This window comes from Misgurnus anguillicaudatus, chromosome 9 (assembly GCF_027580225.2).
Source record: "Misgurnus anguillicaudatus chromosome 9, ASM2758022v2, whole genome shotgun sequence".
Classification (NCBI taxonomy): Eukaryota; Metazoa; Chordata; class Actinopteri; order Cypriniformes; family Cobitidae; genus Misgurnus; species Misgurnus anguillicaudatus.
This window is the reverse complement of record NC_073345.2, coordinates 17,870,126-17,885,306: the sequence shown is the minus strand read 5'-3', so window position 1 is coordinate 17,885,306 and position 15,181 is coordinate 17,870,126. Positions and strand designations below refer to the sequence as shown.

Sequence of the window (15,181 nt, the reverse complement as noted above, 5' to 3'; positions counted from 1 at the left end):
ATGCTGTAATGACACAAAATCATGGCCAAGCAAGGTCTTCACGTACAATTTATTAGTTAAACAAGAAAAACCCTGCAAAATTTAACTAAAATATAGTATAATATGGAGTTTGAGAACATGCATAATAGTGAACTTTGGTAATGGGACAAGTATGTACATTCCGTAATATATAATTTAATTGCATAAATATTTGAATTTAATTATACTATACATTTTCCAGCTATTTTAACAAACTTATTTTTTCTCAAACTGACAACATTTGAATGTCTTTAACATGTTTATGATAAAATGTAACAGAATTCCCTGAAATACAACATTTCGGTGTTTAATTCTGCATTAATCAATGCAAATAAAATTGTTATTAATTCTTGACAAGGCATCATAACACTAAGGAATGAAGAGCAACACAAAACACATTTTACACACCTACTTCACGCAGAACTGATATTATGGCACAACCATAGACACAATAAAGCATTGAATTCTGTAAAAACAATCCTGCGTTTAAGTAAACTCAGACAAAAGTGAAACAAATGAATTCAGCTGTACTCCAGGCAAGAACTTTGAAGTACAGAAGTGCACAACAGCAGCAAAACAGGAAATTCGACTTTTGAGCTTTACATCAGCTCCATGAGGTAAACTGGTTTCCAAATGTAACTTTGTGCACCGGTTCATATGGTAATACATGCTGCATTGCAACAGGAATGTTTCAAAAATATTGCAGTCACTTCAGGCAGTGAATGTGTTAGCTATAAGTGGTATGAGGCGCTCTATTGTAACAGAATGCATGTGCGTATGTGATCACTTTAGAACTTGGTTTCTCACAACCTCATCCAGGGCCCAGTCCTTTGCTTAAGGCAGGTGTCTGAGGATTGTGTCTCGGCTGTCTCTTCTTCTTGAGTCTCATTTGCCACTCCTGCTGCCCTCTGCGCTTCATCTGGGTCTTCCTCACTTATACTGGTCTCTAAAATATGAGGAGCATTGAGGAAAATAGGACTCTCATCTGCTGAAAAGTTCAGAAGGAAAAATGTTTGCAATATTAACCACTGAAAATTGCATTGTTATATTTCCGTCTATTTTTTAATCAGGAAGGGATATTTTTACCAGATTCATCATTTTGCAAGTGATTCAAATCATCTGTACCAATCACACTAGGAGTGTTCAGCTCACCTATACAAACACACATGTATGCATGTGAATACACTGCATTTGCTGTGGATAAATCTTCCAAATGCATAAATGTAATTCTTTTTAACCTTTCTTCCGAATGCTTCCAGCTTGTTCGGCTTGCTGTGGTGGGTCAGCCGTGTGACTGCTGTCTCTCTCATACATAATGTCTGGAGGACATACAAAGGACACTGTTTTAGCGACTAATGTGTCCGGTTTATGTGATGATGTGTGTGTATAGCTGAACAACGTTCTTACTGGGAGTGCTGGAGGATGAGTGCAGGCGTTTACGCGCCTCTTCCCTTCTCTGCTGAAGACGTGTAGAGTCTCCCATCATTACCTACAAGCAAAAATGACAAATAAGTAGTAGCCTTCTTATCACCATGACTCAATAACTTCAAACTTCATCATTTAAAAATACTACACTTAAGATTATGAACATGTGACAAGGATTTGACAGATGGAGAGATGGATGATCTTACCCTCACTCTGACCTGGTCTGGGGGATAAAGACCTCCCCAAATAAACTGCAGGTAACCAAAGAGCACAAGTACACAGAGGATAGTGAAGTTGTTGGCCACTCCAACGATTGCTGATGCCACAGGGAAATTATGTAGGAGGTATCTGTTGAGATAGAAGAGGAAGTTAAAGGATGATCATGGAAAAAGTCTATTCTGAATGTGAATAAACATTAGGACTGTCAATTTATTCAAATTAATGACAATATGCAGATTAACATAAATTAAGTATGGGATAATGCATAGGCAGAGGGTCTTGTATCACACTAAAGGGGCTTATTTCAGGCTGCCTGTGCATTATCCCGCTTATAACATGGCTATTTACCTCAAAAGTACAGTATATTAAATACTGATTTAAAATAGTAGCTCATTTTTAACAAATGCAGACCTACCACGAGGAAAAAACGTGATAAAAACGCGATTTGGGGTTTTAAAGTGCACCTATTTCATTGCTAAAAAACAACGTTGTTTTGTGTATTTGGTATAATACAATGTGTTAAAGTGGTTTATGGTTGAAAAAAACACATTATTTTCCACATGCTGTACATTTTTGTAGCTCCAGATTTTACTTTCTTCCTGAAACGCACAGATTTGAAAAGCTCTGTGTCCCTGATTGGCCAACTAATCTGTACGTTGTGATTGGTCTGAATACCTCTGACGTCAGCAGGAAATGTGACGTTCCTTACCATATTTGAAAGATTCGGTTGCTAACAGGAGTTAACTTTGAGGTTGTGAGTCCTAAGCGGGAGGAATTATGATAATGTCGGTCTTGTCTACATCACCAATCACAGGAAGTAAATTGTTGCCTACAATCCGTGTGTTTGTTGTAGTCCAAGAAAAAAGAGATTTACGTTGGAGACGATAACTCGCGTCATCGTTTACTTTGGGGTTTGTACATTTTGCATGTCGTTAACATGTACTAATACACACTTTCAGACCAAAGGAAATTTAAAAACATGAATAGGACAATATGTGCTCTTTAAGATAAGACAAGATTTTCAAATGTCACAAACACACAATTTGGTTGAATCATTTGTAAATATAATATCCTATATGTTAATAAAATGCATGTTTATATTTAATTTTTGTGTAATATCAAACCTGTACCCATCAAAATGATTTGCAGCATCCGGGTTAACATCTATTATTAGTTTTGTGCGGTTGTTATCTGAGAATAACAAATCTGCAAATGTCGCGACCGGCCAATCAGAATCAAGCATTTAATCAAGCCTTGTAATAAAGTACAATTATTCTCCTGTATCAATATTTGCTTATATAACTTATTAGCTTTACACAATTCTAACGCACAATAAACATTTTAATACGTGCCATAAAGGCTGCACTTAAATAAACAACTAAAACCAGACACCGGTAAAAAGCCTACCTTATGCCAGTGAAGTATGCATGGATTCTGAGCTGGGCAGAGTAAATCTGGACCCTGCGGGACTGAATCTCAATCATTGCACCAATGGCAGGCTGGTACTGTTGAGACATATTTGTATTATGCATGTTTTATGTGGTATATAGCCTGCACATTTTATGTAGTGAAAGTATGACATGTTTGTCAAGTATGCAACGCAAACTCGAAATGTGACCTCTATATTAAACCCATCCCAGTGAGTAGTGAATACAAGCACTGCAACTCATTTACACATACACACACGAAGTAGTGGGCAGCTATCCCTACAGTGCCCGGGAAGGTTACAAGCCCGACCCATAACATTTCCATTTCTGTATAATAAAAGGGTATTTGGATAAAACGTCTGCCAAATGCATAAACGTTAATGTAGTATTTGCATAACCGACAAGATTAAATGTTCACTTTGTGACTTTAAACTAAAAATTTCAGGGCTTTTAACTCAAATGACACAATACCATGTGGTCATTCTTGGTATATATTTTACAGATAACTCACTGTGTTCGATTTGAAGTCTGGAAAGAGCTCCACCTCAATGAGCTGTTTTTGCTCTGACATGCCTGTGAGCAAAAGAGGGGAGAAGAACAGCGTGCTCATGGTCTGCAGCAGATTCGAACGGTAGTGCAGAATCGTCTAGTGTGGAAGAATAAATAAATAAGTGCTAATAAGGTTAATGAACATTATTAAATGCAGTTATGATTTTAAAGGCTGTTTATAAAATAGCCTGTATGAAAAGCATCATAGTTTATAATGAACTGAAGGAAGACAACACATTCCAGTGTACCAGAGCCTTGTTAGGTGTGTCGAAGACCACACCTTTAAAGGACAAGTTCGGTATTTTACAGAATTGTTTATGATGAAATAGAACGGTTTTGACTGAAATTTCGACATATGCGGTTGCCCTGAGAATTTTCAGGTGTTTGTGGTTTCACCTCCCACCTCTACAATGGGTGTATAGGAGCACTGGAACAATCCTTCCTTAAATGCATTAAACTTTCGTTTACAAAGACGTGAAACACACCGAGTGGTCAGGGGTGTTCACTGATATGCTCACACAAAAATCGCTGCAAAAGATGCGTTCCAACAGGTGTTTTAGCATTCGTTGTAAACTTGTGGAGCTATTTTTCCAAACGCCTCACACCCGTACATTCTTCCGCTGAGAGCTTAAATAATAGACACTCCAGCCCAGTTGGTGCCGATAATCCACCTTTGACAATTGCAAGAATACAAACAAAGTTCCTGGCGCGGAGTAATACCGTACCTCACAACACATCTAATACAAGTCAATGGAGTTGGACAAAAACTACGATAAAACCTGTTGGAATGCGTATTTTGCAGCGATTCTGTGTGAGCACATCAGTGAACACCCCCGACCACTCGGTGAGTTTCACGTCTTTGTAAACGAAACTTTAATGCATTTTAGGAAGGATTGTTCCAGTGCACCTTTACACCCATTGTAGAGGTGAGAGGTGATAGAACAAACACCCGAAAAACTCTCGGGGCAGCTGCATATGCCGAAACTTCAGTCAAAACCGCTCCACCTCATCACAAACAATCTGAAAACAGGGCTCCAAGTGCAAAACACCGAACCTGTCCTTTAAGGTACTCCAAATCTGTCACATCAAATCTAAAGAAAATTTGATGCATGTGCAAGTTTTTTTTTCCCACTAAAACAAAGCAACAATATAAATGGTTCATACGGTACAGAATAAACAACACTCACTGAGCGGACCACAGAGGTGATTACTGTCCAATCTCTGGTATAACAGGTCATTTTGACCATGAACATCCCAAGTTGTTCATTAACAGGTGATTCGGGCATTTCTAGCTCTAGAGAGATCCTAAAGGCTTGATCAGACATCATCACCTATCACAAAGAGAGAAGCAAAGCATGATAGAAAATCAATTTTTACTAGGCCAACAATTGAGGAGCAAAAGCCACTAAACGCTGATATAGGGCTCTATCTTACACCCGGCGCAATGCAGCGCAATGCGCGACGCAAGTGTCTTTCGCTAGTTTCCACCCTAATTTTCACGTTTAGCGCCGCGTTGTTTAAATAGCAAATGCATTTGCGCCCCCTTTTGCGCCCATGGGCGTTCTGGTCTGAAAAACGAGGTGTGTTCAGGCGCATTGTTGGCGCGTTGCTATTTTAAGGCAACTAAAATAGACTACGCCATTGACCAACAAAAACCTGCTCTAAAGTCTAAAGTCAATGGCGCAATATGTTTTATGTTATTTAAAGAGCGCATTAGTAAAATGCGCCTATAAACGGGAGGACAACGCGGGTTTGCTTATCACAAAGTACATAAATGCGCAGCAGCACAAAAATGCTTTTAAATATGAAAGATTAAAGGATTGAATTTAAGAGATTATTATTGAGTCTCTTGGACATATTTATAAATGAGGACTGATTATGAGACGTTAGAAGGCGCAAAGAGCTGCTTCACCTGCAGCCTGATAAGTAAATAAATGCTTTGCTTTAAACAAATGCGTCTGTTTTTAAATGTTTTTTTTTAATGATACCTCACGGATTTATTGTATATGATGTACCTGTGGATATGGCGAGATGAGAAACATTTGTAAGTAATGCTTAAAAAAACTCTTTGCTAAAAAAACCGCTGTCCAAAGTGCTGAAACGTGAGGAGAGCCGTTTCTTTATCTCCTGTTTGTTACAAATAAAGTATTTTTAGAGTAAAAACCTTATCTTACATACTTGTAAATTATTTTTTGATGATATTGGATAGCCATACATTTAAAGCAATTACAAGCCTGCTTTTTACTTCCATGAGTAAAAGAAAACGGGTTTTAAAGGTTTTAATAAAAAAATAACAATTTAAATATAAGGGAAAAACAACACAATTATTTAACATTAATCTTAAACTGGGGATCTTCTACCTCCGTTTAGTTTTTCAGTTTACAAAGTCCGCAACTTGCTTTTAAAGGGAATGAGAGCTGTGACTCTCATTGGTTTACTGCACGTTACGCCCAAAATACTCCCATTACCATAGGACCTACCCTTTTCGACCATGCGCTCGGCGCAAAAACGATTTTTCCCGTCGTTAAATTAGCAAAAGTGGATTCGGACACGCCCATTTAGACGTTGCGCTGTGCGCTTTAGACAATGCGCTTAGATCGTTAAAATAGGGCCCATAAACTGAATGCTCTCGGCAGGCACGTATTATATATAACCCTCTTTGAAAACCCATCTGAAGTCATTTTTGTGATTTACTGTTTTCTACATAAAATCATCCTACATAATGTAAAGAACATTATGTGAGAATATAACCTTGATATATTTAATATTGATTAAGGTAAAAGATTGAAATCAATGTGAATTGAATGAGTGAAATTAAACTTTGATGCTCCAAATGTCAGAATTTGATTTTGAGACTTATGTTCATAAGTATGTTCATCAAATACTTGTTTTGCTTTGAATCTGCTTGATCGCAGCCTCTCGGAAGTACGGATTTGTTGGCAGAATCCATTAAGAGTCTGATATAAAATGCTGATTTACAAGAAAACATGTCGCACGCAGGGTTTAGCATCTGAGCTCTTCAATAATAAATTATAGTGTCAGAGAGTCTAATTAGAGTTTCTTCCTCTTCAAAATGCATAATTTTGGGTTTGTTACATAATATACATGAGAAAGTCTGAGTGTTCATTCCTAGCATAATTAGCACATTCAGTAGGAATGTGTAGCAACACCAGAATAAGCATGTGTAGGATTTGTAGGAACCCCATATGGTGTGTTATCAGTAGTTACAGTACACTTTTGGAATTGTGTTTTAAAGGGATAGTTCACCACAAAATGAATATCAGCTCATATTTTACTCACCCTCAAACCATCCTTAAAGGCGGGGTGTATGGTTTTTGAAAAACACTTTGGAAAAGGGAGTCGGGTCAAGTACCAAAACACACTTGTAGCCAATCAGCATTAAGGGGCGTGTCTACTAACCAAAATCGTTGCCTGGGTTGTGTATGTGTGGGGCGTGTCTATCAAAAGAAGGTCCAGACTCTTTTGAGGTAGGGGCGTGTTTGTTTAGGTGATTTCAAATGTCAACATTGGCTTTCAGATTATGCACCCCACCTTTAAAGGTGCCAAAGAATGCAATGAAATAATATGTTAAATTTGCCCTTAGAATTAAATTGTCTATTATTACCTTATTTAATAGGGTTATGAATAATAATGTTGAGCTCTGCTCTGATTGGCTGTTTCAAAGAGCAGCACTTTCAGTAGCTCTGTGTGTGTGTAAACCGACCTTTTGTTTGAGCATGTATCAGACAAAGATACAGAAATAATAAATTATTCAGACAGAGATTGGAAATGGATGTTTCTGAGTGGTAAGTTTGTGTATTTTCAGTATGGAACTGAAACTTCCTCCTAAACGCTAACATATAGCATTAGCTAGCATATAGTGCTAACTTAGTCAAAACTTGGTTTTTAGCATTGTAACAACATTATAATTAATTTAATGTGTAATGTAATGTTGGGGCGTACATCACGACTGTAACGTCACAGTCTGTGTTATGTTGAGATTGGCCTGTTTTTCAGTGGTCTTTTTCATGCACAAAGTTTACATAAAAATGTGGACACAATAGTGTTTTAGGCTTGTGTTGTGTCATTACCATGTACATAACTCTTATTATTCATCTATGCCTAGGTAAATACAGTTTTACAGTCTACGCGCCTTTAAGCCCGAAGTATGGTCTGTTTTTTACTTCTACGCAAGCGTACCCACACAGTTGAACGCACAGCCTTGCAAATTATAGTTTATTTGACTCGTATGTGTACACAGATGTGCGACCTATGCATACAATGTACACAGGGTTTCAAAAATCCAGCGCACTCTTCTGATTAGGGCTGTCACAAAGATTAAATAATCGTCTCATCGCGATTATTTGACCTCATCGCAATGATTTCAGATCACCGCAATGATCGCATATCTCTCTCAAAAACACAAGGGGGAGCTGCAACACCTATATAAACGAGACACAGTATCTGATAGCGCTCCTTAACTGACAGTGTACCGCAATAGATTGCAAAACCATTCAATACAGTGGAAAAAAAATGCATTTAAAGAAATGCTGCAAAACCTTGATAAGCACTAATATGACCATAGTAGGATTGGCTACTATTTAAGGCCTGTTCTTGTATGGTCAATTTATTTTGATTGCATTTTTATTTTCATTTTTTTCAGACACTTTAGTGTGTTTATTTTTTATGAAGAATCTTCATGTTTTGAAAGATATATTAATTAAATAATTACTTTGAAATATGTGTTATGTGTATTAATATTTACTGCCATGTTTACCTTGCAAAATATTTAATTTAAATAATCACAAAAATGTGTGAAAATTATTTCATGAACAAACAAAAAAAGTATGAGAACTTAATTTCAAAGCAATAAAACAGACAATTAATCGGCATAATCGGCACAATTTATTAGAGAATTAACCGTCAGCCGAATGTCATAAACGTGACAGCCCTACTTCTGATAACGAAAACTGCGTCACGTGCACTGTACACGGACCCACCTGCCTTTTAAAATGAGAGGGTGAGTAAAATGAAAATTTTCATTTTGGAGTGAACTATTCTTTCAAGCACACTTCAAAAAGAAAGTTACTGCCTTAAGTAACTTATTTATTTCTGGCTCATTTTCCCAAGTGCATTTTGAGCTCATTGAATACCACTTTAAACAGGATTGTGAATGTGTACCTGGTCTCTGCCGTTCTTTAACAGAGATATGTTAGCCGTGGGAAAAGAACAGAGGTTTGAATCTGATGGATCACAGTCGGTTCTGAAAGAGAGGAGAGAAGAATCAACCCCAAAGCAACAAGAAGCAGTTTCATGCTTTCATTTATCAGCTTCATATGCCATAAATAATCTAGTAATTACTCCATCTGTATTTGCTCACTGGACCAAACTAATTAGAAACTCAGTCGTGCACAAACACACCATTATCAAAACAAGACAGGAATGCTCGCGCTCATCACTAATGCGCCTACCTGTAGTAAAAGTGTACCGGTGCGGCAAAACTGACGGTTGGCATGTAGGAATAGTAGAAGCTTCCATATAGGAAGATGGAGATCCAGAGGAGAAGTACCAGCACACATAACAGGATGGCAGCTCTTAGGAGAGTCCTGCGAGCCCTTAGGAGGGTCACCGCTGCCACGTCCTGGAGCCAAAGCAGCAACGGTCCAATTGCTGCACCCATAGTTGGCAAAAGTTCCCCGTCACGTCCAGATGGTGATCCTGTAATATTTGCACCGTGTTTGCCCCTCAGCCCTTCCACTGCAGGGCTCTGCTGCCTCTCTTCACTCATTCAAAACACCTCAAACAACAGCTAATCAAGTCTACATAAGGCCATGATGGCTAATATGAAGGTAAAATTTAAAAACTTTGAATGTAGCTTTCTTCAGACGTAGCTCTGTGACTGAAAAGATGATTTTCCGACAGGCTGAACTTGTAGTTCCACAGTTCATCCGTTAATGTTAGGGAAACCATACAGTGGCCTGTATGAATAAGAAAAACAGGACAGAATTAAACATTATTTACACAAAACACTAAAGCATGTTTATTATATTATAATTACAGAGTAATTATAATAATATACAGAGCAGTTATAATAGTTAACTGTTAATAACACACACACACACACACACACACACACAAAACACTAGAAAAATTCACATATAATAATAAAGGTATAATCCTAAAAGAGTCACACATTTGCACCATAACCACGTCATAAGCAAAACAATTATATAGTGCAATAAATAAAATGAAAATGAAGTGGCTTTTCCCCAAAAACGTGCGGTGTCATTTTAGCACTTCCTGCACACACACTGTACACAAAATTAAGTGTCTTCTGTGTCGCATTTGTCTTATCCTGAGGTCTTTATCAATTTAATATTGTTTTTGGAGAATGATTAGTCAACTCACCTTCCTGAATCACCATGTACGCCATGGACAAATAAATGTTTATGCTTCAAAAACTGATTAATACAACTCCAATGTGCCAACACCATCTGTTCCTTTTTGTTATGCGCTTAAGTGACGCATAATTTATGCATTTCTGTTTAGAGAACACGATCTTCAAATCATATTGAAACCAAAACACACTTGAACGGTTGTCACTGCATCTATTGATCAGAGAACAGCGTTTACTCAATAGCGCTCCTGCTGGTGTTACACAAACATACGTACGGAAAGAGAGGAGGTACAAACCGTTCATTCATATGCGTTTTAGAATAAACGCTGCCTATGCAGTACTGTATTTCTAATCTATGTTATTACTTAGAAGCATAATTGTTTTAGAATAAAGAATCAAATTAAAATAGGATAAATATATCCGATTTAACAGTTGTTTTGATTATTTATACATGGGTTACTCATAAAGTTATAAAGTATAATAATATTAAAATAATATCAAATGTTTAAAAAAATCATTAAGAATCTATATACATTTTTGTTTTTACATAACAAACACATTAAAAATGACAATATTATATATCAGGGAGCAAACAAATAATTTCCCTTTTTTGAAAATATATTATATTTTAGTCAGAAATCTAACACATACAAAAAGGCTACTATTAACATTTTACATTTTTGTACAAAATTTTTTTTATAAAAAAAAAGAAAGATTACATTAAAACACCAGACTCTACTCTTTCATAATGTATAAAATCTCCGTTTAATTTATCAATTCCTCGCCAAATATTACAGACAACATTTAATTCTCATTCCTCAGTTGGAAACGTAGGGGGCAGGTTTGCAAAGATGTGAATGTAATACGAGAAGAGATGCAGCAGTGGGAGGGTGGGGTGATGTAAAGATGTGAAGGGGATATAACATCTTAACCAAGCTGGGAGAGACCACTTTGTCAAAATGGTGCCACAGTATGAGGCAAAGAGGCTGAGACTGCAGCAGTTCCCATAGTAACAGAGAAGTACGAGTGAAAGCTGAGCGCGAGCACAATCATAAACCAAAATAAATATATTTTATTACCATAAACGCTTATCATAAACGCTTACAATACTCAATACTATAATATTGAGCTTTTAATAAGTGCTTTTCCATCAATACACTTACCTCCCCCATAACCCCCCGCGATGCTGCAGAGATGGTATAAGCCACCTTACAGAACTAATCAATTCCAATAGAGCCCCTCCCTCCGGTTGGCACATTCCACTCACTGCAAAGGGGAGTTTCATGTATGTACCAAGAGATTGGTGTGCATTGTAAGAGAATTGCAGTGCATTGGACTGTACAGAATTGGGTAGCATCCACACTGTCTATGAGGGTGCGGTCCGGCTGCACTGAAAGCAACAACACGGATTGAGAGAGAAGGAATAAGGAAAGAAGAAGAGAAGGGGGAGAGATATCACCACAAGAGGAATACAACAAGGGTAAGACAGAGAATGAAAGGAGAAAATGGAAGCTAGAGGATGAATGAAAAGGCCAAGTATAACAGAAATAGATGCATACACCCCTGTGGTCTTTTTTTGCCTCCCATCCATTTACTTCCATTTTCTGCTTTGCATCATTTTAAATATATAGCTAATGATTATTATATTGTTTCATTTTCATGTATTGATCATTTATATTTGAGGACATAGCTTTTTTCCAAATTATAACATATCATCTGTTTGTGGAGCTTTGATTTTCATTTATGTATCTGGCCTAGTTTTTCTTGCCTGTTGGAAATACATGTTTATATTTAGGCTGTATGTGTCTAAAATGTTTATGTTTAATAGTATAATGGTCAAGACTGTTGATTTTTGTGTGGTATTGCATAAAACAAATAATATGATGTATTGCACGTGGTGATTGTCTGTGAGCACATTCCACAGTGCAAAATGGGGCCGGCATACCCCATTACAATGTTTAATAAGACTACAAATAGGACATGTTAGCTAGGTATATTATTTTAGATGATGTTGAATAGCTTTACAACTATTTGCACACTGATATCCAATAATTGAATGAAATCACAGTGAGCCCAATAGACAATGAAATGTGTTGCTATCAGATCATGCAATCCAAGGTGAGGTTTTGGTTTTCTAGGACGACAGCAGCTTTGAGCAAAGCAGTAGTAAATGACACCAAGACCGGAAAGAGAGGAAGTAAAGCAGAGGGTATGAGAGTTATGGACGACAGGAGGAGATTGAGAATGCAAATAGGACTGTCTGCCACATAATTTATCCCCTGAAACGTGTTATTAAACGTGGGATAATCATTCTGAAAGAGTAGAGATTGGCTGCATCTTGGTTTGTTATATTGTTCTGCTAATACTTCTTACAGTGAGCAAAAGGAACCGATGCCTCTTGTGGTTAGATGAGCTTTTGAATGGTATGTGATGCTTGAGATTGGATGAGTTTATGCATTATGTTTGTACATCTGTGGCAGGATGAAAGGAGACACCCCTGTGAACAGCACCATGAGTGTCGGGCAGGCTAGGAAGCTGGTTGAACAGCTGAAGATTGAAGCAAGTTTTTGCCGAATCAAGGTGAGAGCTGTGCTCCAAAAATATAACATGCTCAGATCAACAATAAATCTGCGAATAAATCTCATATTAGCTTGTAGCCAGCAGACTAAATTATGTTGATGTGATGTGATCAAAGATCTGTAACCAGGTTAATAGTTATGACCTACTTCTACAATCCCCCGGTAGCGCATGTCCTACAAGTTCATTCAACAGCATTAAAGTCTTTAAGCATTGAGCTTAAATTTGCATTTTGCAAATGCTATTTGAGGGGAGAGTCTAACAGCAGAAAATTGTAAGCATATTTATTTTGCCGATATAATGCAATGTTAAGGATTATGCAACAAATTCTCATATGGCAAATTTAGACTTGCTTCCAAATGTAGGTCATCTTTACATTGCAAAAAAGTGGCATTCAGCTGCATTCACACAGACACATTATAAAAGCTTCTTAGAGGTGATGGTGGCATAATGCATTTATAAAACAATGACTATTACATAAATAATGCTGCATGGTTTAAATGTAAGTGTAAGAATATTGGAATGCTTTAGTATGAATTATATATTATGTTACAAAGTTTAAAGCTGTTCTGAACTTCTTCCTTTATGTGACACTATATCCATATAATGAATTTCAAGCAAGCAGAAAGCAGCCTTAAGTCAGCTATGTAATGATGTTCAGCTTCTTCAAAATCAATAGCTATCCTATAGCCAAATGCATTTAGACTGAGCACTGATCCTCTATCCTGCATTCTCAGGTTTCTAAGGCAGCAGCAGACTTGATGGCCTACTGTGATGCCCATGCATGTGAAGACCCTCTCATCACCCCTGTGCCCACCTCAGAAAACCCCTTCAGGGAGAAAAAGCTATTTTGTGCTCTTCTCTGAGCTGGAAACAGGAAGAGCAGGATTAGCCTAATTTAGATGACAATGATTTATGTATGCACATCAAACAACACAACACACCCAAAAGTTAAGATTACATAAAGAGTTAAATTTCATTTATTGACAGTGCTAAGGACAAATATTTATAAAATCAAGTTTGAGCGGATATTCTCCTGTTCCTTTTTAAGATATGGGTGTCCAATTCTGTTTCAGGAGAGCCATCGTCCTACAGAATTTATTTCCAAAGCACATGAACCTGTTTTGAAAATTACTGGCAAATGTGTTTGGTTGGAGCTAAACCCTGTAGGACAATGGCATTCAGAAAAAGGGTTGAACACCCCTGCATTATGGGGATGCGGATGAAAAATATTTAGTAAAAAAATAAGATTGATGTAAACTGATCAGACACAAACATATGCAAGCACACTGTTTTATAATTAATCAAAAGGAAATAGGTGTGGGTCTGTATATTTCACATTTTATTCTATTCAAAAAACATTTAGTTATGTTATGGAGTTCTTCACGTACTTTGGAGATTTACAAACTCTGTATGTATATTTTGATTTTTTTTTTTTATGTTTTGTTTGAGATGGCTATGTATGCTGGTAGATATTTCTGGTTAACTGGTAAAGCTTTTAAAGATTAGATCATTGTGAGAGTAATACTAATGCCTACACACAAATACCATAACTACCCTAAAGCGGTCTATTAAACAAAACATATTCTTAGTTCTTTAAAACTAATTTTATTTTAGTAACTTTAATAGTCTCTATGAGTTGGGATTGTTAGTATCAATGGAAAACTGGAGGAAAAACAAAAAATCTATCAAAATGCATTTTTGGTCCTAAGTGATGGATTGAATACTGCAGACCGCATTTAATGATGGAATTAATAAAAAATGTAAACAACACACGTGTACCACTTATTGACAGATAGAACATTACAACATGTAATATTTTAAAGGTGCAGTGTGTAAATTTTAGCAGCATCTAGTGGTGTGGTTGCGAATTGCAACCAACGGCTCAGTCCACTGCTCACCCCTTGCTTTTGAAACGCATGGAGAAGCTACGGTAGCCGCCACCGGAAAAACATGTCATCGTCAGAGACAACTTAGTAAAAATGTTTGTCCGTTAAGGGCTTCTGTAGAAACATGGTTTAAAAAAATAGCGACTTCCACGTAAGGGAACCCCTGATAATATAGTTTTGTATATTATTTTGCATTTCTGTCAAGAGATTCTTCTAAAAATTACACACTGCACCTTTAAAGGAAAACACCACTGTTTTTCAATATTTTTATATGTTCTTATCTTAACTTAAACAAATTAATACATACTTATCTTTTTTCAATGGATGCACTTAATTTTTGTACTGCGGGTCGTGAATGTGCTAGCATTTATCCCAGCCCCACCCACTCCCCAGAATCCAAACAGGGATGAATGTAGAAGCCACTTTTGTGTTTTTACTATTTAAAGACCATTACATGAGTAGTTACTTGAGTAAGTCTGGTGGCACAACATAAAACATGGCGATTTTTTAAGCGAAAAAAGAGAACTATATTGTATGGCAGAAGAGTTTGCAGCACTTTGACCAGGGCGGGCAGTAACATCATCACTCCTGACTACTCTCACTCGAACTTCCGTCAATATCACTGCGCCAAGACTTTAGGGACCCTTGATGCGAGTCCACGTGGGTGCACCGGAGTTGTA

The 15,181-nt window shown here is 37.1% G+C and overlaps 2 protein-coding genes across 3 annotated transcripts; one reads left to right on the top strand and one right to left on the bottom strand.

The window, feature by feature from the left end:
* Positions 1-30: 30 nt before the first annotated feature.
* On the bottom strand, positions 31-10,275 carry bscl2 (BSCL2 lipid droplet biogenesis associated, seipin). Of its 2 annotated transcripts, none has more exons than XM_055180984.2 (11): positions 10,047-10,275; positions 9,110-9,616; positions 8,820-8,901; positions 4,826-4,969; positions 3,601-3,735; positions 3,070-3,167; positions 1,650-1,791; positions 1,426-1,507; positions 1,257-1,337; positions 1,105-1,170; positions 31-1,003 (listed from the first exon to the last, which is right to left on the bottom strand). In XM_055180984.2, exons 2-11 carry the CDS (start codon positions 9,424-9,426, stop codon positions 822-824), a joined length of 1,329 nt encoding a protein of 442 aa, XP_055036959.2. In that variant the 5' UTR covers positions 9,427-9,616; positions 10,047-10,275; the 3' UTR covers positions 31-821. The 2 variants fall into 2 exon arrangements, with proteins under 2 accessions (XP_055036959.2, XP_055036958.2); XM_055180983.2 differs by having other exon boundaries at positions 31-1,006; positions 10,047-10,274.
* Positions 10,276-11,337: 1,062 nt separating this feature from the next.
* On the top strand, positions 11,338-14,385 carry gng3 (guanine nucleotide binding protein (G protein), gamma 3). The gene is made up of 3 exons (XM_055180986.2): positions 11,338-11,515; positions 12,516-12,615; positions 13,350-14,385. The coding sequence occupies exons 2-3, from the start codon at positions 12,517-12,519 to the stop codon at positions 13,476-13,478; spliced, it is 228 nt and encodes a 75-aa protein (XP_055036961.1). The 5' UTR covers positions 11,338-11,515; position 12,516; the 3' UTR covers positions 13,479-14,385.
* The last annotated feature ends 796 nt before the right edge of the window (positions 14,386-15,181 follow it).

Coding starts and splice junctions, on each gene's coding strand:
- bscl2 (XM_055180983.2), bottom strand. CDS start 9,426: ATGAGTGAAGAGAGGCAGCAGAGCCCTGCAGTGGAAGGGCTGAGGGGC. Junction 3,736..4,825: donor TCACCTCTGTGGTCCGCTCA/GTGAGTGTTGTT, acceptor CTTCCACACTAG/ACGATTCTGCACTACCGTTC. Junction 3,168..3,600: donor CAGACTTCAAATCGAACACA/GTGAGTTATCTG, acceptor ATGTCTCAACAG/TACCAGCCTGCCATTGGTGC.
- gng3 (XM_055180986.2), top strand. CDS start 12,517: ATGAAAGGAGACACCCCTGTGAACAGCACCATGAGTGTCGGGCAGGCT. Junction 12,616..13,349: donor CAAGTTTTTGCCGAATCAAG/GTGAGAGCTGTG, acceptor CTGCATTCTCAG/GTTTCTAAGGCAGCAGCAGA.